The 23,240-nt window shown below is 35.4% G+C and overlaps 4 protein-coding genes across 4 annotated transcripts; 3 read left to right on the top strand and 1 right to left on the bottom strand.

Moving 5' to 3' along the window:
* Positions 1 to 191: 191 nt before the first annotated feature.
* Positions 192 to 5,678, top strand: LOC115444798 (probable tRNA (guanine(26)-N(2))-dimethyltransferase). The gene is made up of 10 exons (XM_030170710.2): positions 192 to 301; positions 744 to 980; positions 1,197 to 1,384; positions 1,636 to 1,861; positions 2,106 to 2,254; positions 2,753 to 2,921; positions 3,299 to 3,519; positions 4,175 to 4,312; positions 4,790 to 4,957; positions 5,494 to 5,678. The coding sequence occupies exons 1-10, from the start codon at positions 257 to 259 to the stop codon at positions 5,636 to 5,638; spliced, it is 1,686 nt and encodes a 561-aa protein (XP_030026570.1). The 5' UTR covers positions 192 to 256; the 3' UTR covers positions 5,639 to 5,678.
* Positions 5,679 to 7,367: 1,689 nt separating this feature from the next.
* Positions 7,368 to 16,771, top strand: LOC115444804 (glycosylated lysosomal membrane protein B). The gene is made up of 7 exons (XM_030170718.2): positions 7,368 to 7,751; positions 8,473 to 8,718; positions 9,870 to 10,046; positions 11,134 to 11,367; positions 12,745 to 12,878; positions 13,193 to 13,321; positions 14,078 to 16,771. The coding sequence occupies exons 1-7, from the start codon at positions 7,689 to 7,691 to the stop codon at positions 14,253 to 14,255; spliced, it is 1,161 nt and encodes a 386-aa protein (XP_030026578.1). The 5' UTR covers positions 7,368 to 7,688; the 3' UTR covers positions 14,256 to 16,771.
* Positions 16,772 to 18,196: 1,425 nt separating this feature from the next.
* LOC115444805 (m7GpppN-mRNA hydrolase) lies at positions 18,197 to 21,011 on the bottom strand. The gene is made up of 4 exons (XM_030170719.2): positions 20,638 to 21,011; positions 20,132 to 20,294; positions 19,579 to 19,797; positions 18,197 to 18,984 (listed from the first exon to the last, which is right to left on the bottom strand). Exons 1-4 carry the CDS (start codon positions 20,709 to 20,711, stop codon positions 18,292 to 18,294), a joined length of 1,149 nt encoding a protein of 382 aa, XP_030026579.2. The 5' UTR covers positions 20,712 to 21,011; the 3' UTR covers positions 18,197 to 18,291.
* Positions 21,012 to 21,330: 319 nt separating this feature from the next.
* Positions 21,331 to 22,651, top strand: LOC115444803 (syntaxin-18). Its single transcript, XM_030170717.2, has 2 exons — positions 21,331 to 22,219; positions 22,425 to 22,651. Exons 1-2 carry the CDS (start codon positions 21,413 to 21,415, stop codon positions 22,611 to 22,613), a joined length of 996 nt encoding a protein of 331 aa, XP_030026577.1. The 5' UTR covers positions 21,331 to 21,412; the 3' UTR covers positions 22,614 to 22,651.
* The last annotated feature ends 589 nt before the right edge of the window (positions 22,652 to 23,240 follow it).

Genomic DNA, 23,240 nt, shown 5'->3' with positions numbered 1-23,240 from the left:
ATTTTATTTAAAAAATATATAATTAAAATGTATCAAGAACTACTGTAAACCTGTGGGTAGAAGAGCCGTTAACTTTACTTAGACCAAGTCTTAAAACAAATCATTATTTCATATGAAATTACTGAGTAAAATAATTATCCGTTCAGAAACAAAATGGAAAACGCATGCACTGTCACTGTCAAATAATAATTGACAAAATTTATCAATAGGTATCTGTCAAATTCTGCATCAGCATTGGCCATGTGTTTTGAATCGAATGTTTTTAAATAAATATCGTATTTTTAATAGAATAACTCAACAGGTTAGTGTATACTATGTTACTCATATTTCATAATGTATGTTAATAATAAATGAAACCAGGATAAAAGGAGATCACCAACGAACAAGTGATCAACAGCAGTTTGTTTCCCATATTATTTATAAGTACCAATAACTTACATTTCTAATGTGAATCTCTTTTATGTGAATAATAAGTAAGAAATGAAGTACAGATAGCTTACGGAACAAAACTTGTTCTTTCACAGCTCGGGTATTAACGGGATAAAAATATCCTAAAGGCACGTAGAATTATTGCAGTTATTTTACAAAAGAAAAAACACCCAGAGTGAAATTACAGCCTATGCATTTATATACTCACGTACTTAACCAGAGGTTAACTTTATATAAACTTTATTATCTCTAGGAATATCAAATACATTGCCCTAACTTAGTTAATATGTAATATTTCCTAACTTTATTTTTAGATAATTACTAGAATGGCATCTGATGGTTCTACAGCATACATAAGAGAAGGGGCAGCAGAGTTGTCTGTGTCTTCAGATAAAGTATTTTACAACCCAGTGCAAGAATTTAACCGAGATCTTAGCATTGCAGTCCTCACTATATTTGCAAAGGAATATAAGGAAGAAACACAAAAAAAAACTTTACAGAAAGCAAGGAGATGTGAAAAAATCTTTCAAGATGCTATTTTTGTTCCTGAGGTAATAAAAAAATGTTATAATGCTCTGCCAAACTTAAAGGAAGGAAATAAGGATTTAGTATTTGTAGGGGCTATTTGAGGTTTCTAATACCTCACAAATCTTACGAAATAGTAACAGCAAACTGCTATTTCACATTGATTTCAAGCAGTATTATTATCTCTATGAAACCAAATATGTATGTGAATTTTATACTAATTAATGTTTTATATTTTTTAGACTGAGGTGCATATATTAGAGGCTCTAGCGGCAACTGGATTGAGAAGCATAAGATACGCAAAGGAAATACCGAATGTGACAAAAGTGGTAGCCAATGACATGTCAGAAGAAGCTGTGGAGACCATGAAATATAATGTGGAACGTAATATGGTAAAAGACATTATTGAGACCAGCCAAGAGGATGCATGGTAAGGCTCAGTAGAGTATTTATTTAATTACTGTATTGCATTGAATTATTATTTTTAATATTATAATGATTGTTTATCTGTATACATATAATTATATTATGCTTAACTTTGTCTCAAAATAAAAGACCAACAAAATCACTTTTTATTGACAAAGATATTTTGCTTAAAAACCTTATTGATCCCTTTTTAATCCATTTCTGCATATTTATATTATAATTTACTCGAATCACAAAAATCAAATTCTTTTTAAGCATATTAATGATGAAAAACAAACATCCAAAGCGTTTCGCGGCCGTGGATTTGGACCCATATGGCTGTCCATCTGGGTTCCTGGACAGTGCAGTGCAATGCGTGCAAGATGGTGGCTTGCTGCTGGTCACGGCGACGGACATGGCGGTGTTGGCCGGCAACTCTCCTGAAACATGCTACTCTAAATACGGATCTATAAGTGTTAAGGCAAAGTGTTGCCATGAAATGGTGAGTGAAGTTCACATTTTTATTTTTTATAAAAGTTTAAAGGTCAGAAAGATAGGATTTAAAAACATTTTTAATTATAATTTTTGATTGTCTTATGGCCATTTTTAAAAAAAGATCTCAACCTTAATCTTTGGTCTAATCCCCAGGATAAACCAAAGTATGTTACAGTACACAAGCTCATACAAATAAATCCTTTGATTGATAATTTCCCTGATTAATTTCAGACATTAAATGTTTATTACAGGCTCTAAGGATACTCTTGCAATGTATAGAGAGTCACGCAAACCGCTACGGCAGGTACATAGTACCGCTGCTCAGTATATCGGTGGATTTTTATGTGAGAGTATTTGTGAAGATATACAACGGAGCAGAGATATGCAAGCAGACTATTTCGTAAGCATCTATTATTATAATTGTTTTACTGGTGTAAACTTTTATAGATAAGTAGCTATTGCCCGCGGCCCCGCCTGCGTAAAAAGGTTTTCAAAATAAATTTCTTCTTGGAATAAAAAGTTACCAATGCACTTAGGAATAATGTAGCTTTGTAATAGGAATTATTTTTATCAGCTCAGTAGTTCCAGAGATTAGCCTCTACAAGTAACAAACTCTTCCTCTTTATAATATTAATAAAAACAAAAACCAAAAAAAAACATTTTATGTGAAATTAAAGTTGTAATAGTAAAACAAAAAAATAGTAATTTCACAAGATCTAAGCCGTCTAGCACACCTTCAAACATTCGTCAGTATTTTTCGACGTTTACATGTGTTTAATACAGGTTGATTATTTTATCATTCAAATTTTTCAAAGATTTATCTTTTTTTTATTACTCTATGTATAATTAATAAGCCTTATCTGTTGTAAAATATATTAACATACTTCATAATTTTCAGTAAACTGTCCATGGTAAAGCACTGTGTGGGCTGTGACGCCATAACATTTCTGCCGATGGGCACGTTGAAGCCGCATCCTACAGAGAAGAATCCTGACAAGTTAAAGACCTGCCTCCCGCCTATTCCGTCGATAAGCGATCACTGTGAACATTGCAATCAGACACTACGTGTAAGTCGATTTTTCAGCTGCAGCATATTTTTTATTATTATTACTGTTAGTCTTTCCTAAATTATTTGTGGATAGAATGACAAAATCTTTGTTTAAAATGTTGTACTTGCCTTATACAGGGTGTGCACTTTGTGATGAATACTAAGACAGACAATCCGCCGTTGTAGTCATATCTACGTTGTAGTAGTACCTACATACCTAACCATTTTTTGTTTGTAATGATTAGTTTATTTTTTTAATTTCCTAAATTCCATAGTAATATCTCATCTCCATATTTCAAAACAAACTTTAGATTAAAAAAAACATTCAATGTACTTGTCTAAACCATAATTGTAAAAGAAGCCACAATTTAAAAGCAACTTTGTCAATGTTACCAGCTTTGCGGCCCCATCTGGTCTCACCCGATCCATGACGAGGCGTTCGTGAGTCGAGTGCTCGTACACGTGGAAGAGAACCCGATGTTGTTCAACACGTCGAAGCGCATGGCGGGCGTGCTGTCCGTCATCAGAGAGGAACTTCATGATGTTCCACTGTACTACGTGATGCAACGGCTCTTTGGTGCCGTACACTTGGAGACGATGCCCATGCTGACCATGAGGTAGGTTTATTGTGGTCGAATAGCTACGTACAATAAACAGCAGAAGTTATGCATAGATGAACAGTGGTGGAAGCTCGCATAATTACAAATTCGACGAAAGTGTATAGGAACTATATACTACGTTTTAGACAATAAACAACGAGCATCAACGGAAGGACCAATCGCGTAAAAAATCGTTCAATCCAGCCAATCACGAGTATGCTCACGTCTCGTGCCGCTATCTGTACTACGACACGTAGGACTTAACCTATAAACAATAAATATTATTGTGTCATGTAAATAAGTACTAGAAAATTTCATACAATTTACACCCACGTAGTTAAGGCGATACCTCAAGGTCCATTTTCATACATTTTGTTTCACCTTTAATCTGGGTAACTAAACAAGTATTGGCAAGTAAAGAATTTAAATTCACGTCTAGTAAGTGATTAATTTAATATGACGAAATTTTAAAGGCAGAAATATCCATGATTATTAATTATTTTTACGTTTTTCTTTCAACTGCGAGAACTAATCACTAACTAGACGTGAATTTAAATTCTTTACTTGCCAATACTTGTTTAGTTACCCAGATTAAAGGTGAAACAAAATGTATGAAAATGGACCTTGAGGTATCGCCTTAACAGAATATAAACATCACGTAATTTCGTTCCAGGTCGGCCATATTGAACGCCGGTTACCGTGTATCGTACTCGCACGCGTCAAAGCTGTCCATAAAGACGGACGCGCCGGCGCAGTTCGTGTGGGACGTCGTCAGAACTTGGGCCAAGGAACACCCGGCTAAAGCCAGCAAGTGAGTAATAAGAAATTGTATGTTTTTTTTTACAAAGGCAATTATCGCGAATTTCTTGGAAAAAAAATTAAACTCAATAAACTGCGATAGAATCCAAAAACTAGTTTCATAACGAAGTATAAAATATGTTTTAATATTAATTAGAAGTTTAATCAACTAAAAACTAGTTTACACCCTTTTTAAGTATATTTATTTTCAATAACTATATTTTAAACACGCTGTATATGATTTGTTACTCCTACTAATGTTATAAATGAGTACTTTCATAAAGATATTTAGAAGTTTATTAAAAGTAAACTCAGAAACTGCTTAACGCATTTCGATGAAATTTGGCACAAAGACAAACCTTGTCCTGGATTTCCTGATTTTAGTTTTTTTTTCATAGCTGGAACAATGTTTGAAGCTAGCGTACCTACACACACCCTTACTTTAGACAACTTTTCCTATCGGAAACACACCTATTAATATACGTTCCAGGTTGGAGAGCGACGCGGTGGCGCGCCACATATTGTCTCGCGACATCACGAGCACCGTGGAGCTGTCGCCGCGCGCGGACGCCAACCCCGCCAGCCGCCGCGACGCGCGCCTGCGCTACCAGCACAACCCCGCGCCCAACTGGGGACCCGGCACGCGCGCCACACTCAAGTACACCTCACCACTACCTTTATTCAACACTACTTCATTTTGACTTTACTGCACCAGATGTTAACACATTGAATGCGGGTCATATAACAAATATGTTTAGCGCTACGCGTGTACTACTAGCACACAAATGAATTGATAAAAAAAAAACATATCGAAGGTTGTCTCACTTACTCTACTTAAGCTATCCCTTGCCAGGCTAACAAATGTATCGTCACGATCAAAAAAAGAAAAGGTCCCTATAGATATTTAATACCTAATACAATACTTACCTCCCAGTGTAAGTCTAGTCTCTAGCACATTCCAATGTGGGTCGCCGCTACATTGTTCCGAACATGTTGCAAAAAGTATTTGCTTTCATTACCATAGGCCATTAGGATTTTATTTATCTGACAACCAATTGAGTTGAAGTGGCATCCAAATGTAAAATTATCACACGATTATTCTATGGCTTATCACACCGAAAGCACTTTTATCCATTCAGTATATGATGAATAATATTATATATTCTTAATAAAAATTCCATACATATTTTATAGGACTGGCTTCGAGATTGGACCAAGTTTAAAAGCGCGGCGGAAGCAGAACAAAAAGAAGCAGAAGCGGGACCACTCACCCATGAGCGAAGACGGGGGACGCAAGAAAACCGACACCAAGACCAGCGAGAGTGAATCCGACTCATAAAACTGAATAATTAAATGTATAATATACGATAAGAATAAAATTATGTTTTATTAAGCATTCCGTTTTCTCGAGTTAAAATCGATCCCCGATACAAACATCACTAAACCACTGTAGCAATTAACGGAAAATGTACGACAACAGCGCCATCTATTTAAAAAAAAAATCTAGAGCAAGTTACCAGGATAAAGAGTGAGAGCCTAAATGTTAATAAAGGGCTTGGTTTATTTTTGTGGCAAACGTCATCTAAATCGATGACATTCGCATTTATTAGTAGGAGTAATATTTATACATTCAGTTAATTTGTAGGTCGATAGAGATTAGTGTTATGTGTTGTTTCTCTCACTTTCATGCAGTCATGGATACTAATATTAGTTTTAGGGAGGCATTTGCGCGTACGCACTGTACTTTATAGTAGCATTTGTTTTTTAACTCAAGTCGCGCGGGTTTTTAAAAATGCTTTTTTATAAAATACCTCCGTGGTCGATACTTCCTATTGTAGAATTATTCAGTGATTTATCTTAATACAGGGGCACCTCCCTCACGACGCCCGTAAGACCCTGTACCTCCTTGATTATGCGGGAGCCACAAGGATATTATCAGTATATGGCTTAAAAATACTGCGAGAAACCAAATCAAATCTCGAATGCTTCTACTCTTATCTCTATTAATTTGACAATCGCAGTCTGCAGCTATACTTATTGATTACGCTAATCACTGTACAAATTATGTTGATATATTTGTTAATACTTTCGAAATGTATAAAATTAATAAGATTCACTAATTAAACACGCTACGTTCTTGTTTACATTGTACAATGTACTTTCGTCATCGCTATATGTAATCCAAATAAACAATGGAGTGTTAGCTGTCATCCCGTTCCGTATAAACTATCCCAACCGCTAACTATGTGTTAATGGTAAAAATCTCAGAACAATGACAAGCATTGTTCTGAGGTAAAAATAAACCAATCAATAAGTTTATTTGTACGGGTGTCAAGCTAACTTTATTCTGATTGGTTGGTTCGTATTTGATGACAACAGTTAAAATTCTTGACATTTCATTGGATGATTTTAGGCGTTTGCGTGTAGACCATGGAATTATTATCTATTCGTCTGTGTATGCTTCTATTACGTACAATACAAAGCTTCGTCTTAAAAAAATAAATATACTCATACACTCTTCTTTTATAAAACCTAAAGTTTCGAACCGCGCGGCTGAAATAATGGGAAATCAATTGTTTTGAGGGATTTTCTGAGGTAAGCAAGAAGCAGTCTTAGAAGTATCGAGGAATGTATGGATTTGTGAAATGATAGAACCTCAGAACAATAACAAGCATAGAACAGCATACTCAGGTAGAACCAAAAGAAACGTGTTTTTCACGGGTACTACCTATGTAGCCGTAGGACTTAGTTTATTGATCTCTGCGTAAGACTTTATTTTGTGTATACTTGACTTTTTTCATAAAACAATAATCATTTTTTTAATTCTTTTATTTCCTTTAATTTTTGCAGGAAGATGTGATTTTTATATATGTCCAATTGAGAAACAAAAATAAAACATAAAATTGAGAAAATAATAAATATAATGATCAAATAAAATTTGAAAGTTGTAACTTCCAATTTCCGAACGAATAAACTTTAAAATCCAACTAATTTAAATAGGTAGGTACTATAAATAAAATTTTTGTTACTCTAACCCTTTCCCACGTATTGTTAATAAACCCTCAGTTATTGATCGTTTTAAAAAAATATTAATAGCAAACATTGAATCTAATTTATTCGGATATTACTTATGACGCAGGTTTGGGGGGTGTCAACAGTTGGATAGTCGATCGTAATTTACTATTATAATAATAATCTGCGTGCACAGTGCACAACGAAGAGAAAGCAATAAATTCAAAATAGTGATAGTGGTTATCGAATGTGGTTATTTGTCGAAGACGGGGAATGCAACACGTGCCATTCGCACTTATCTTTTGTTGACTCGAGAGTACAATAACAAAGCATTAATTGTTATTTTGTGTGAAATTAATACTTCCCTTGACGATAAAATGCATTTACGTGCTTTATTAATTGTTTTTGTACTATCTATGGCACGCGGACAGGACAGAAAGGTAAATAATTCCTTTTATTTATTGTATGGGCTTAGTGACAGACTTTTGTGTTTTTGGTAATTGAGATCGCACCAGCTGTGAGTATTTGGTAGATGTGACGTAGATTGTACACCTGTATATATTCAGACACGGAAATTATGTAAATTAATAAAGAGCAAAATGTTGAATTTTTTGTGTTCAATTTGCAAATCAACTTTTGTTATCTATACTTAACATGTTTTAGGCTATATTAATATTAATGATTCATCACAGCTAAATTACTTTGACCTTTTAATTCAGAAAGATTTGGTTTAAATAAAATATGCTATTAAAATTATCCAGCTCATTGCAATTAGAAGAGCATTGATTAATCAAACATTGAATAAATGAATGGATAGGTTCCCTTTGACTGACCAAATTAAGAATCCTGTACATAATATATTAATTAAACAAAATATTTTGTTCCTTATACCATCTACATTTAACTTTTTACGACTCCAATCGATGAGTTTAATAATATAAATATATTTTTCTTGGTATATATAAAAGCATTTTCCTAATAAATTCATTTACTGAACACCCATGTCCCCCAATTAATTTAAATATTCAATACTCTAATGTCATAATAATAAAACTATTTAAATCACTACACATACTCTGTACATATTTTTCAATTTAATACTAGATAATAAATTCCCATAAATAATTAAATGAGGTTTTAATAAAATCATAATCGTTACAGATAGTAACACAACTAAACCCAGGATGTGTAGGATGTGGGACAGACAAAACTCTGATGTACATAAGAGCTGAGGGGCCGAAAGACACCATGCATTTAGTATGGGACTTCATATACGGACCACCATTAATCACCTTGGTGATAGGTGAAACCAATTCTTCATTAGTTGTGAATTGGAATGGTACTTCAATTTCAGATTTCTTTTTTAATGGTACTATAAAATATTCGTTCTTTACGAGCTTATACAAGGTAAGAAGATGTTTCTTTTTATTTTAAATTGTATACCCAAGTATTACTTTGTTTGATTAATGCCATTTAACTAGTAGTGAAGTCCAAATAATATTCCCACTGACTTACCATTACTAACCAGTCAAACATTACAAATTACCATCTTATTATTTTCATATATATAACAAGAAAACCATATCTCTAGCTTGATTAAAAAGAATATCACTACACATAATCAGTAGTCTGTCCAGTGTCATCTTCCCTTTTTATAATATCCACCCTTCTCTGCAACCTATATTTTATCTTTACATAATATAAAGCCAAGTTCTCCGCCACATCTTTCTGTCTGATGGTGATAAACTCAAAAACTACCAAATAGATTTTGATGAAATTTTGTATGGAGCTGTTTCTGAGTTTCGTTCTAATAAGCATCCCAACATATTAAAATTTATAATATAAGTGTAGTTATAGTATTAGTTATATTATGTTGTTTTTCATACAATCTAAAACCACAACATCTCATTACTCAGCCAAACATTATAAACCCTTAAAGGATGTTGTATAAGAATTGTATTAATGCATAATATGTGTATGCAGTTTGATAAACTATTTGGTTAGACAAACATGTATGTAGGTCATAACCTATGAGTCAGTGGGCGGCGCGGCACAGATTGTAGTTTGTAATGCGAACAATATTACTAGTGAAACCTGATCTGGGTTTTGCCATGTTGAAAATGACGTGCTGTATTTTTAATTCAGGAGATGATACCATTTTTTATCATATTTTTATAAGGAAAAACAATAATAAAATATAAAACAGTTTTAAAATCCTCTAAGACTATAAGTCTGTGATGTGATGGCATGGATAAGTGTCAAATACAATCTATGATAGATGATCGATAGCCGTGACGTCTGCGCCATTGTTATACGGGGGTGCGAGTGAAATGGGTGTATAACCCCACTATGTTTACACTGTTTTATTGAATCTTAAAATAGTTTTACCCTGTTACTCAGAAACAATCTGTTACTTACAACCAAATCCGTTCAGCGTTCTGCATCTACTTCAAACAAACATTTCCATTCACATTCAAATGTATAGTATTAGTAAGAAGTAAGTTTAGAAATAATTTCATTTTAATATTTTTGTTTGTACATAACCATTTGTTTTCCAGTTATATGAATACAATGACACAGAAGACGTTGGATATATGACGCCCCAGAGTCCCTACCACTATGATTCTCTAGAACATTTGACATGGACCAGGGCGGACGCAGTCTTAAACGATAAAGAGGTGATGGTACGCGTCGATGGACACTTTAGACACAAGCCAGGAACTGTTGAGGTTAAGGTAAGAACTGAAAAACATTGATAATACATGCATATAAAAAGCAGTAGAGCGAATGTGAATTTTTGTGAGACAAAACTTGGTATCGATTCAAAACTGACGTAATCGATTCTAATCGATTGCGTTATCTTAATAATATAATCAATTTATCAAACTATAATATTCGTAATTCAATTTGTAACCCAAGGAAATTATATACTCTAAATTCTTGATAACCATCTGAAAATCAGTATTCTTTCAAATCTATGTCAGTGTCACGTTTAGTTCACGCGATATCTTTTGGACTTGAATCCTTTACCGCAGCGGCTTATCTGTAGCACGAGCGCGAACAAACGACTCGCCTTGACACGGCATTGCGACACAGCCCGCTATCTCTATTGCATATTTAATAGTTTTTTTTTATATCATTGTGTTTCTTTATCGCAAATCCATGTTTGTATCCTGAAATGTGTGGCATAGATAAGCTCATGCCTTTTGTTCCTCACGCGTTTCTTCCTGGCGAGATAGGCAGAGACGAGGCTAATGTACTTACTATTCTTTCGACATAATTTGTGTCGCATATCGGTAAATAATCCCGAGGAAACTTGCTTGTAATTTGAATATACGTCAAACAATCAGAAATGTCCAACGTTGCGTGTGTATCGAAACTTCGAACTTGTACCTTATTTATATTGCAGCATAAGACCCAAGAGTGTCGTCAGCCGATGGCCCAGGGGGGAGACAAGTTGATAATTATATAATTTCACGAGGTCTGAGTAAACGATAATATCGTATATTATAGGGAAACCATATATAAAAGTGAAACTACCAAATAAATGGTAAACAAGAGAGCATTATATGCATTAACGGCACATTCCACAACTGAGTAAATGATATGGGTCACAAATGTATAAACCGACTAAATACAAAATCTATCTATCTAATTTATACTCCCAAATAAACTGTAATGAAATGAGTACTATCTACATTGGATAATGAATACCATATTTGTCAAATAAAATATACTTGAACTGTGAAACCTTGCTGTCTGATATGTTAACCGGTGGATAACATTATGGAATCAGCTCTTAGACGACAAAATCTTCCCCAGCTCCGGTACCTGCCGTTCACGGACTACGCGTCGGATCTGCCGCACCTGATCCACACCGCCAACTCCACCCTGGTGGACGTGAGCCTCGTGAACCTGACCAGCTCGCGTCGGTTCAACAGCTCTCGGTTTGCCCTCAACATGGTGCTCCTACCGACGGATATCCAGCAGGCTGATGAACTACATTTCATAACCAGGAAGAGCTTGGATGACGAGCACACACCAGGAGTTTTTGAAGTAAGTAGGCCTGGATACCATGTAAGGCAGGTGCCCCAGCTCCCCTAGATTTAACACAAATACATACTTTTGTATTATTTGTGCATATACTTGTGTTGCATAAATATGAGAAAAGCGTGTAATGTGATAATATTGCCTTATGGCCAAAGGATTAATATATTCATGAGAATCATCTCATGACCCATTTATGTCATTCAAACGTCACTTGCGATGGACTATCTACAGTAGGAAAACTGAGAACAAAAGTTTGTCTCAGATAATAGTTGTGTATAGAAGAAAATGTATTTCAGACACCCGCAAATACCTATTGAGATAAACCTTTCAAATGTGCAAGGACGCGCATGTACCCAAAGCCCTGAACAAAATAAATGTCACAATCAATGTAACTAGTACACAGGAAATGCAACACGCATACTTATGCCGTGTTGTGTTGTGAATGCCTCGCTGGCGTAATTGTACTGCATGCGCGGTACAGCAGCGCTCTGGGTTCGAATCCCGTGTCGGGCAAAGTAATATTTGGGTTTTTCTGTACAGTATTAACCCGGAGTCTGGAGTTTGTGCCCGATATGGCGATAGGCTCGCCCCCTATCACGTCATGGGACGGAACACACTTGGCGAAAAATGGGTGCCCTAGTTGCGCCTCTGTATACCACTTCGGGGATAAATGATCTGCCAAATACAACAGTTTTATAAATGTGTGCGTGAGCTTTAGATCTTATATTTTGGCAGAAAGTAAAGATCATATAAGCCGCCTCCATTATGTAATATTGTCTATAAAGAATCCCACCTTGTTGTGTTTTTATTAATCTTCCAGATATATAATATTGTTTTTGTACAGTAATTGAGATTATAAGGAAAGCTCCCTACTCCTAATTTAAGAGCGTGTAGGAGCAATTATGCAGGCCGGCATGACTGTGCCGACCGTCCAGAGATGCTTGTATCTTTTGCCGGTCGGCATTTTCTTTGGACATCATAAAAAAAAAATAGTTAAAAAACTTTTCTGGTCGTCTACAGTATTAATATATAATAATAATATCAGTCCTATATTATATACTGTCCCACTGTTGTGCCTCTTCTACTACTGAGAGGGATTAGGCCTTAGTCCACCATGCTGACCTAGCGCGGATTGGTAGACTTCAAACACCCCTGAAAATTCCTATAGGGAATTTCTCAGGTATGCAGATTTCCTCACGATATTTTCCTTCACCGTTAAAGCAAGCGATAATTCACAAAAAATACACACATAATTTTTTAGAAAAATCAGAGGTGTGTGTCCTTGGGATTTGAACCTGCGTACATTCGTCTCGACAGTCCGTTCCACAGCCAACTAGGCTATCGCCGCTATACAGTGTTAATGATAAATGGAATTTATCCCAGATTATTGAGATCAAGACCCCTCAGTCGTTCGCCGGCGAGGAGGGCGGGTACCTGCAGTTCCGTCCGGTCGCGTACACGGACCCCAAGCGAGAAGTCTCGTCTTCCACCAACGTGCACATGTCGCCATTCAACAAGTAACTATAGACCATTACAAGAAACAATCCCAATTTTAATCTTCGGTCCGATACGGATAAAAAGAAATATATGTTTGCCCAAAAAATCCTTCTGATTGGTTCATTTTGGCGATAAATTGAAAAAGATAGAAAGAGAAGTGAAGCAATCTTTATTCTGATCTATTTTTGAGATCTATCCAAAGGTAGCGATTAAGATTATTTATTGAACGCGTCCGTTATCTGGCAATTTTGATCTTGATTTTGTTTATTTTCACTCTGTTCGGTAGAGTTTGACTCTAGAAAGAGCATCAATAAATATTGAACGTCTATTGCAGTACGGGGTCCAACGCGGCAAGAGTTCTGAGACCCCTTGCCGTCAATAAGGATATATTCGGAGCTCAGACCTTCGTGTCCTTCGGCATGCCAGGAGACGGCTTCTACACCAAACACAACTACACTGCCTGGTGAGTTCTTTTGTATGTCTGTACATGTCGACACTCATAAACTATGGATTACACACTTGTCATAGTTAATTGAATTCTTTTTATCAAAAGGTTAATACCTAATAAGTGTCGTAAATCTATTGCAATACGAGTGTGCGAGAAAGATAGCCAGAATTTTTGCAACTGTTCATATTAAGGAAATTATTAGATCGATGCTATTAGCAAAAATATTTTTTTCAACCGTGATCTATTGATTTCATTTAATTATTCTTGTATTCATAGTAAAGAACTGTGAATGCCTAAGTGACATCAATAAATGTACAGTAAACGGCACAAGTCATGAGCACAGATTTATAGTGGTGAGAGTTCGCGTAACAAATTGGACGATAGTTTATTGAGTCCCGTGACCCATGTAAGCCAATAGACAACGAGCATCGACTGAGTATCCAATCGCGCGAAACAGTCAAAACTGACCAATCACGGATTTGCTCACGACTCGTGCCACCATGGGCGCCGGGAAGGGGTTGCACGTGCACTCACTCTGCCCAGAAAAATCACAGAAAATATAAGTTACTGAATAAATCTGCAATAATGAGAACAATCGACCACAGACGGTATTTTTTTTTAATGATAAAACGTTTTCAATAACCGCGCGATGTGAATCAAAAATATTATGTAGTATAGTGCGTAGATGCAGATGAATCTACCTAAAATTAATCTTGGCGGCGCTCATGTGTGCCATTATCTGCAAGTAAGTATATATTTGTGTCCACACAGGTCATTCACGGCCGGCTACGGCACGCCGCCAGTCGAAGGGTTCTCCCTGTTCGTGATCATCATCATATCCATCGGTCTCGGAGTGCCTGTCCTCCTCGCGCTCAGCGGAATCATCTACGTCATCGACAAGAGGTACAAACAGAGGAACATGCCACAAAGGCTGACTGATAATGAATGATGCAGAGGTTAGATTACCTCACTGTTAGTACATTGAACAGGGTTATCCAAACTATTTAATGTTAATAAAAATAAAATTCGAAAGCGAGAAGGGAGCTGGGCTATTGAGTTTATTGAACAATAGTATTTCACGTATCTTCGTTCCATCATACATAGCTCAGTTTAGCTGAATTTTCAAGCGATTCTGTTGGTCAATATTCTTAGCTCTGATTTCCGACCAATATTCCGATTGATAGATAAATAATTGTATTATGTATGTAGTTGATGACCGCATTAATTTATAAAAAAAATACATCATTCCGTGTTTTAAATATGTTTAAAGTTTTAACTTGTTCGTCCATATATTAATTTATTGATGAAAATGAAAACACAATGACATATGAAAAAAAAGATTACTTAGTGTGTCAGGGATGTTTTAGGTTCTCGACTTTAAGTTTATTGTTTTATGTAAGTATTAAAGAAATTGACGACACAAAGGTAAAAGCGTTTATGAATATGTAAATTTTATAATTTTTGACTGTGGATTGCAATCCAGTGTTTATATAGAAATTTACAACCTTTTTTGAATAAAATATAATTTGTAAATCGCTTCCTGACGTTACCATCGTGATAAGTAGAGAAATCTCATGTAATGTAGTAGACAATAAACATATTATTTTAGCAATTAAATAACGGAACACTTAGCGCAATTGCAAATTATAGATGTTTGGAGAGGTTCCTTATAAATATTGATAGTTGGGTATATCCACGCATATTAGTTGCAACTGGGACATGATTTAGTTTGCTTAGGATTTAGTAACTTAGGAATAGAAATAATAATTTATCGGAATTTTATATTGGATCGATCTATAGACGGATTCCAAAACTAAACCAGTCCAAACACATTTGAGGTTGAACATACAACTATATTCTGATTGGTCCATTACGACGATCGATCCCTATATGAATATAAAAAACTTTTAACTACGGCATATCTACAGAATTGACATATGATCTTCCGTATTTTATACTATTGTAATAGGGGAAAAAATGCATTACCGTTCCTGCAATATTCCCTGAAAGGTGGCAATTAAAAATAATTACCTTTTTTTATTAGTGAACGTAATGTTTTAAAGACATAAATTGTCGCCAATCTCTATGGCCTGTTTGAAAAGTCGCGGTTAGGCTAAGAAGTGACGAATGCAGGGAACTGGCGCAGTAATTGATTTAGAATAGAATTTTATTCCTTGACTTTTATATAAATAGCAAAATGACCGGTGAACATTTTTGTGCTTTGGGAATTAAAAGGGGATGTTTGAACTTTTTGATTAGAATATTTTGGACTAATGTAATACTATATAGAATATTTTACAGAGTTATTGGTTTTAATTCTTTGTTGAAGATAGCCAAACCTGAGCATGTCAATATTCTTAAACGTAATAATATTATGTTTTTTTACCGTAGATATTACGTATTATTGAATTTGCAAATATTTTTACTGATTTATTTTTGGCTTTTTGATATTAATTAATCTTTAGATTATGTAACATATTCTTCAACAAAACAAAATATTGATTTGTATTTTTCATATTCTTTTTGCTATATTATTATTTATGTTTTCACATTCTTATCCAAAAAAAAGCTGTAAATATAACTGAATCGAATAAAAAAAGCCAAAAGTCATTGTAAATAGAAAATACATTTGCTATGAAAAAAATATGTCGAGATTGGCGTTAAAAAGCGCAGGAAACTGTGCTGCCACTCATATTGTCTGTATTTTCTGGCAAATATTTTATTAATATATGTTACGTTTATACAGAAAATGTGATGTGTTTTACAGTATTTGATCAAATTATAAAAAAGTTATTTATTGTTATTAGATTGTTAATGTATGAGATAACATGAAGTGTATATTTTCCTCATGGTTAGTTTTTTATGAGGTTGTACTAACGATGATTGCGAATGTGAGTATTTTGAGTTTAAATTTTTTTCTTTTTTGTAATTCTGTTCTTTATATATAGAAGAGTTTATAAAATTATGGCTTATACTAGAATTGAATTTATCTATCTTCAGCTACTTTAAACGGAATATTATTTGGCAGGCCTAAGAGGAGACACGAGCGGTGGCGCAATTAGTGTGGTCCGCAAAAAATATTTTAGACATTAATAAAGAGTAACAGACGGTGCAAAAGTTACTTACTTCCGGGCGGCCAAAATAAATTCAGCATTTTGAGATATAGAGATATATAGATATAAGCATAGAATTTTAAAATTGTGAATATTCAAAATATTCTTATTTGTAGAGTCATTAGTCTCCATGTTCATATTAAACGTAGACAATTGGTGTATTTGTTTTAAATATTATAATGTACATTTTAATAGAGGTGTATATTTTTGTAAATAGTATGTATATAATAGACTTCAGATTATGGTGATTTGATAGGAAATCTGTAATTAGAATTTGCTATGTATTTTTCATGTGATACTAATTTCTTTAATTGACAATGATATTATATGAAATAAATGGATGTATTTTAAATGAGTTTTTCATGATCGACATTATAGAGACTTCATATTTGAGGAACCAGAGGATGCCAAAAGCTGTAGCCTTGTACATTCCTTTTTAATATGTAAGCAAGTCTTTATTTGGATTCATTATTTATATGCATTCCATATAAAGATAATGTGTGGTGACACCTATAACTCAATTATATATCGAATACAATTTATAACTAAATAACGGGTAAATGTAATTATGTCATAATTCAACTTTTGATATCAGCAAGTGCGTCGTAACCCAGTAGGCCTTTATGGCACAATTAATTAGCGACTTTAATGCGTCTGCGCATTGATTTATAGTGTCGAAGGGCGCACTGAGTCTAAAGTACTGGCTTGTGCAACTTACAGTGGAACTAATTACGGGTTTTTTGCTGATCCAATACTCTGCGACTACTGAAACAATGCTACCATAGACAAGGCTGACATACTGCCAAAACACTTAGTGGAAAGTATCTAGTCCGTTGCTTATCAAAGTGGAAGGCGCTCCCTTGGGAGGCGTGCCATGTGAAGGAAGCGTTAATCTAGACATCAATAAATTTTAATGCCTCGGGGTCCCGGGGAACAGTACTTTTATGGATGAAAGGTACCATATGTCCCTAAGTTGCTATACGTCTGTACTCATGACAAAATGATTTGAGAAATAAAGGCGTGAAAACATTATATAAAAACAACCTTATTTTTATAATATTAGTAAAGATACTTGGTGATAACGGGGCTTCCTTTTCCTGGCATTGAAGAGAAGAGGGGCGTAGGAATTTCTATTTTAGACCACAGGGCGACGTGACAAAAATACTTTGGGATCCCCTGATCTCGACGCAGTTTATCCTACCCGAACCGTAGTTACTGGACTTACATCAGCTAATCCAAAAATTCAACTCGTCGAAAGGTCACTTAGCAGAGTCGCACCATGTCTACAAAAGTTGCAATCTGCGGGTGTTTCTGAAATCTTTAGGGGAAGCCTATGTATAGCAATAGTCTTCCAAAAGCTGAAGATGATGTTTCTGGGCACTGGACAGTGGCGTAGCATGGAGTTTGGTCTCCTTGACCCGACCTAAAATTTGCTCCAGCACCATGCGAGAGTAAAAAGAAAGATCTTTCAACAAAACAATAAAGGGTATGGGAATATTTCCTTATTTAGCACATTTTGCTGCCCCCCTTTAAAGTGTTGCCCGAGGCAGACCGCCCCTTCCGGCCAAACTTATGTAACTCTTAGGCACTAGATATCATTGAAAACTAAGCGACATATTACTTTGCGAGCGCACTGACATATCCTAAACTGATGCGCGTACGCTTACAAGGTTTTGATAATCCTATTTGCAAGAAAAGTGAACGAACTTCGGTGGAAGCATTCATTAACTACCAGAATCTATACAGAAACCCTTGTACTTCAATAAAACAACATTACTACGTGCCTACTATGTTGTAATAATCTATTACAAAGAGGACATCAATATAATAAAACCATTGAGAAGTCGATACCCACATCACTCCCACGACATCTCAAGTGAGACAGTCTAGGATGGCGCGTCTATCGAACTTGAAGTTAGCCCACGACGGTGCCACGAAATTGAAGAACGTACTGTAATCATCAGACGCTACTGGTGCCGTAGATATCTCTTTCTCGATGGGAGAAATGCTTGGCTGCACATTTTGCGGAGTGAACAACTGCCGCTTGGCAACCTTGCGCTCTTTCCTGGAGCTATGACCATTACCATTCCCATTCTTTGTCCCATTTCCATGGAACTTCGACTTTTGGTCTGAATTTTGTTGTTGATACTCCTGTATCTCAATCTGCAACCCTTGAGATATTGTCTTATTTTTATTCTTGCTCGTAGACGCCTCTAGATCCCCCATAGACTTATGTCTAGTCCTTCTAGTATTATTGCATGTCTTTGAGGTTCTCTCATTGACCCATCGTCTCATTCTCTTTACAAATGGCAGCACCATAAAGAAGGCATTAGGACTGACCCCCATTTTAACCTTGGGCGTCATATCTTTTTTATTTGCTGGGAGGTCTGCCAGGGGGAACCACTCGCAAGCTTTAATCTCATTTCTTGTGCGCGGCTGGAATTTGGTGTCACGTGGAATGAACCCGATTATGTACAGACGGACTATCTGCTCGTGTATTGTGGCTTCAATGTAGTCGTTCTTGTTTATTAGTTGGCTTATGTCGAAGCCAGTTTCTTCTAATACCTGTAAAGTAATATACAAGAATGATTGTAATTTTTTTTATATTATAATATTCTTCCAGCGTTTTGAAGACTTTCTAGTCTTCATGGTCTCAGGGGAGATTAAGGTGTTAGTTCTCTGAAAATCAAAGTTACAACATCTCTACATTTCACAATTATAATTATTTTTTTCATTTTTTGCCATTTATGGTCCAATTTACACAGAATAAACCCAGTGTCTTGAAGCCCAGACTGGTAGCCAGTCTTTTGAGTTCTAATTAAATCTAAAAGCTTGCAAAAGCATCAGAGACTATTCTATAACACCGCATTCCCCATGACCATGTAGGCTGCAATATCTTCCAAACGATAGGAGAATATAAAAACCATGACAAAATCTAATAATAATTTTATTTCAAAAGTAACATAATATTTTTTATTGTCATTCCATGTAGTGACTAAATTATGTTTTCCAATGGGATATTATGTAATATTTTACACTTTTAAAATTATATTACCATACCTTATTACTTAGTCATATAATGAAACAATACTATAGGCAGTATAGAAAATGATTATACACTCGATGCAACCCCATCATGTGACATTCTGTAATACCAACCTCCCTAACTGCACACTTCCATGGCTCCTCATCTTCATTAACTTTGCCTTTGGGGAAGCCCCATGAGGCCTTAGTCCAATATGATTGGACAAGCAGTACATGTGTGAGGTCTGTATCCAGCAAAATTGCTCCGTATGTGGGCACAGTCTGCTTGTACTCTCGCCAGTTGTCCAGCACTGCGTCCAAGCTGCTCACATGCTCACGGAGTTGCGGGACGTGCTGGAGAGAAAATAATTCATGGTTTTAATTTAGGTTTTTTATTAAGGGGTTTTGTACACACATACATTTTACAGTTTTAGTTTGTGTCAGAAAGTTAAAAATACTTTCGCAGTCATGTGACATGTATGTCTTACAACAGGAATTTTTGAGTTATGGACAAAACACAAGAAAAACAACAAAGATCAAACTTCAAGTTTATATTACATTCATATCAATTTGATTTCATTTCCCGACAGTTTAGCTGTATCAAAAGCAGTTATTGGACTCGCTGTCTGGCATGTAGCAATGTGGTCATAATACCGCTATGTAGCACAGGATAAATCTAAATACATACTTGAAAAATATGTGCCGCAAACTCTCTAATGCCGCAGGGGTTAAGCCTGTTAGCCTCGTCTGTGCAATAGTAGTCCAGGTAGAACCAGTGTGCCAATTCTATCTGGAAGCAGATCCTCACCAAGTTGCCTCGGTCTTCTGGTGGCAGGTTAATTATGAAACGACTGGAATGATTACAATTTCGTAATTTTTTTTACTCTGAAGACTGATAGGAACTTTAATATGAGGATAAATTCTTAATAATTTATTGTGATTATATCAGAGTTTATTACGCATCTACTTGAAATACATGTTTCCTTGTTCTTGGATGTAACTGTTTTCGTATTTTTGTATGTTCGTGAATACGTAACATGTGTTTCTAATGATGATTTAAAACTTTGATGTTAATAAAAATTTACTAGAATCAATGCTTAGAAAATACTATTTACTAAATCCAAATGGTAAGCGTAGTGGCATACTTGTTGACAGCGATTTTTCCATTGCACAAACAGATAAAGGGTAACGTACCTACAAAGGTCGTCCAAAATGTCAATAGGAATAGAATGTTTGTTATGATTCGAGTTTCCAGGCGTAGAACCCATAATTTATGATTTGTGTAGCACTAATAATTTATAACTAAGCTGAAATCAATATTTTTATTTTCATAAAACAATCACTTGATTTGACGCTTTGTTGTGCTTGAAAAAAATATTACTTTTTTTTTAATTGATTCCACAGGCAACCGGTTAAGGTTAGAGACTATGCTGCCAAGTCGTAAGTGCTTCATAATAAGTTATGTGGATAATGTCTTCGGTACTATATCTTCATTCTACAAAGAACAATCCAAGAACAAATAATAAAATTGCATTTATTCAAGTGTTCATTTTTAATAAAAATTACTAACTTTGATTACTAATACTGTGTAGGATGACTATCTTCAGGAAGATTAAAAATATGTTCCAGACACAAATTGACAGTTTTAACATGGACATGTACAGATTTGCAATCGGTTTAAATTACATTTATTGTTAAATAAAAAATGCCAAAAAAGTCAAGATACATTCCTAAATATAAGTTTAGCTGATTTCTCATGTTTGGATAAGGAAAACATTGTTTTCGTATTTTAAAATAATAAAACTATATTTCTAGCGTTCGGAAACTGGTGACCATCGATGGTGAAGATGTACTAAACTAACTTCGGGAGTTTGGAACGTCGGTATGACATGTCAGTGTCAACGTTATTGAAAAAATATCAGTGTTTTCACTTTTCATGTACCTCAGAAATATTAAATTTTGAATAAACATGGATATAACACCCCTGTTTAAAGCTTGCATAAAAACTGTGAAGACTCGTAACAAAGCTTTTGGCATACAAAGTCCCGTAAGCGAAGATAAACAGCGCATATTGAGAGGCAAGTCGAAAAATGGTTTCATGTCGACTGCGCGAGATATATGTTGCCAAATTACTAGATTACGAGATTTCCTTCTGGAACACCGTGACAGGTACTTAAGCTTCTTTGATAATGTGAAGAAAGACGAGATGACAGAGGCTGAGAGAGACCAAATAGACACAGGCGCGCAGAGGATTATAAACACCTGCTCTCACTTACTGAAAGAGTTTAGGAACGACAATCGCAAGATAACAGTATCAGCACAAACCCGCGACTACATGGACGCGGTCATCGATCTAATAGATATGTACTTAAAGGCGGTATGCAAAATACATAGTGAGTTGAAGGCTTTGCGAGTTAAACGCGCGCTAGACATGCGGAAATTATCGCGTTTAGAACTGCCTCAGACAAAATCGATCATTCCCAACCCTTTCATATCTGAGAAAATTATAGAGAAAGTAGAAGAGAAGGTGGAAGCTACAGAAGAAGGTATAGAGCCTAGTGAGGAGATTGATAGTCCAAAATCAAAGTTAGATTTGTCCGAAAATGAGGTGGCGGTGATGTCGGATGAGGGTGAGCTGAGCGCGGAGGAGCTGCAGATGTTTGAATCGGAGAATGTGCAATTGCTGAACGAACTGAACAGCATGACGGAGGAGGTAAAGCAGATTGAGAGCAAGGTGCTGCACATTGCTGAGCTGCAGGAGATCTTCACAGAGAAGGTAACACATAATTCATAGTAGCATAATATAAATTTCATATTATACATTTATGTCCCATAATAAAATAGTGAATTTTTAGTTAATATACTTATATATTTTTAAGTTTCAATTAAAATCAAAAGAGAGGCAGTTTCCTACATGCCTCCATAATACCTAATTTTTATAAACAATGAATATATTATAAAAAAATATCACATGATTTCAGGTGTTACAACAAGAACAAGATATAGACAGGATATCAAACACAGTTGTCGGTGCCACAGAGAATGTGAAGGATGCCAATGAACAAATCAAACAGGCCATACAAAGGAATGCAGGCCTTAGGGTCTATGTGCTGTTCTTCTTGCTTGTCATGTCATTCAGTCTGTTGTTCTTAGATTGGTACAATGATTAAAATAAACTGCTGGTTCAGTTTTTTATTGAAAAAAAAAATGTGTTTTATTTGTAATGGCTTTATGGTTTTTATTCCTTGTACCATGTTAATAGTATAAATAAAATAATGACTCCAAAATAATGTGGTTTTGTAAGACAGTCCAACAAATAAATCTTACCACAGGCATTAACTCCAATACCCATTAAGTAGACAATTCGGGCCTTACAAATCAATAAATTATAAAGGCTGATAAAAACCATTGATTGACCTATAATTAAATTAAGTGTCTATTTAAAACTATGAAAATTCATTTTTCTCTAAAAGATTTCAATATTTTTTATGATGAATAAACTTACTGACTAATGGACTTCTTCAGTGGCGTAGTTAGTTCTATTATGATACGACTGCAATGCTGTGGTCTCGGGTTCGATCTCTGGGTTGGACAGTGATCTTGGGCTTATCGATTGCGATAGGCTCGCTTCCTTTAACATCATGAGACAAAATACACACGGCGGAAAAATGTACATTTGTTGCGCGCATCCCTTCATGGCTAAAAGGCGTGCATACGTGGTTGTGTGCGCGCGCGCTTCTTTTTTTTGTGTAGGCGTGCGTGCGTGCGCGTATGCAAAAAGAGTAAATCAACCAAAA

Source organism: Manduca sexta, chromosome 8 (genome assembly GCF_014839805.1).
Source record: "Manduca sexta isolate Smith_Timp_Sample1 chromosome 8, JHU_Msex_v1.0, whole genome shotgun sequence".
NCBI classification, from domain to species: domain Eukaryota; kingdom Metazoa; phylum Arthropoda; class Insecta; order Lepidoptera; family Sphingidae; genus Manduca; species Manduca sexta.
The sequence above is the reverse complement of the archived record's forward strand: the minus strand, read 5'-3'. Positions and strand labels throughout refer to the sequence as shown.

What these genes read in the sequence shown, in the direction of transcription:
- LOC115444803 (XM_030170717.2), top strand. Translation starts at nt 21,413, where the DNA reads ATGGATATAACACCCCTGTTTAAAGCTTGCATAAAAACTGTGAAGACT. An exon ending in AGGAGATCTTCACAGAGAAG is followed by an intron (nt 22,220 to 22,424) that starts GTAACACATAAT and finishes ACATGATTTCAG; the next exon opens with GTGTTACAACAAGAACAAGA.
- LOC115444798 (XM_030170710.2), top strand. Translation starts at nt 257, where the DNA reads ATGTTTTTAAATAAATATCGTATTTTTAATAGAATAACTCAACAG. An exon ending in TTAATAGAATAACTCAACAG is followed by an intron (nt 302 to 743) that starts GTTAGTGTATAC and finishes CTTTATTTTTAG; the next exon opens with ATAATTACTAGAATGGCATC. An exon ending in GGCACGCGCGCCACACTCAA is followed by an intron (nt 4,958 to 5,493) that starts GTACACCTCACC and finishes CATATTTTATAG; the next exon opens with GACTGGCTTCGAGATTGGAC.
- LOC115444804 (XM_030170718.2), top strand. Translation starts at nt 7,689, where the DNA reads ATGCATTTACGTGCTTTATTAATTGTTTTTGTACTATCTATGGCACGC. An exon ending in CACGCGGACAGGACAGAAAG is followed by an intron (nt 7,752 to 8,472) that starts GTAAATAATTCC and finishes TAATCGTTACAG; the next exon opens with ATAGTAACACAACTAAACCC. An exon ending in ACACACCAGGAGTTTTTGAA is followed by an intron (nt 11,368 to 12,744) that starts GTAAGTAGGCCT and finishes AATTTATCCCAG; the next exon opens with ATTATTGAGATCAAGACCCC.
- LOC115444805 (XM_030170719.2), bottom strand. Translation starts at nt 20,711, where the DNA reads ATGGGTTCTACGCCTGGAAACTCGAATCATAACAAACATTCTATTCCT. An exon ending in ATTTTGGACGACCTTTGTAG is followed by an intron (nt 20,295 to 20,637) that starts GTACGTTACCCT and finishes TAATCATTCCAG; the next exon opens with TCGTTTCATAATTAACCTGC. An exon ending in GGAAGTGTGCAGTTAGGGAG is followed by an intron (nt 18,985 to 19,578) that starts GTTGGTATTACA and finishes ATTACTTTACAG; the next exon opens with GTATTAGAAGAAACTGGCTT.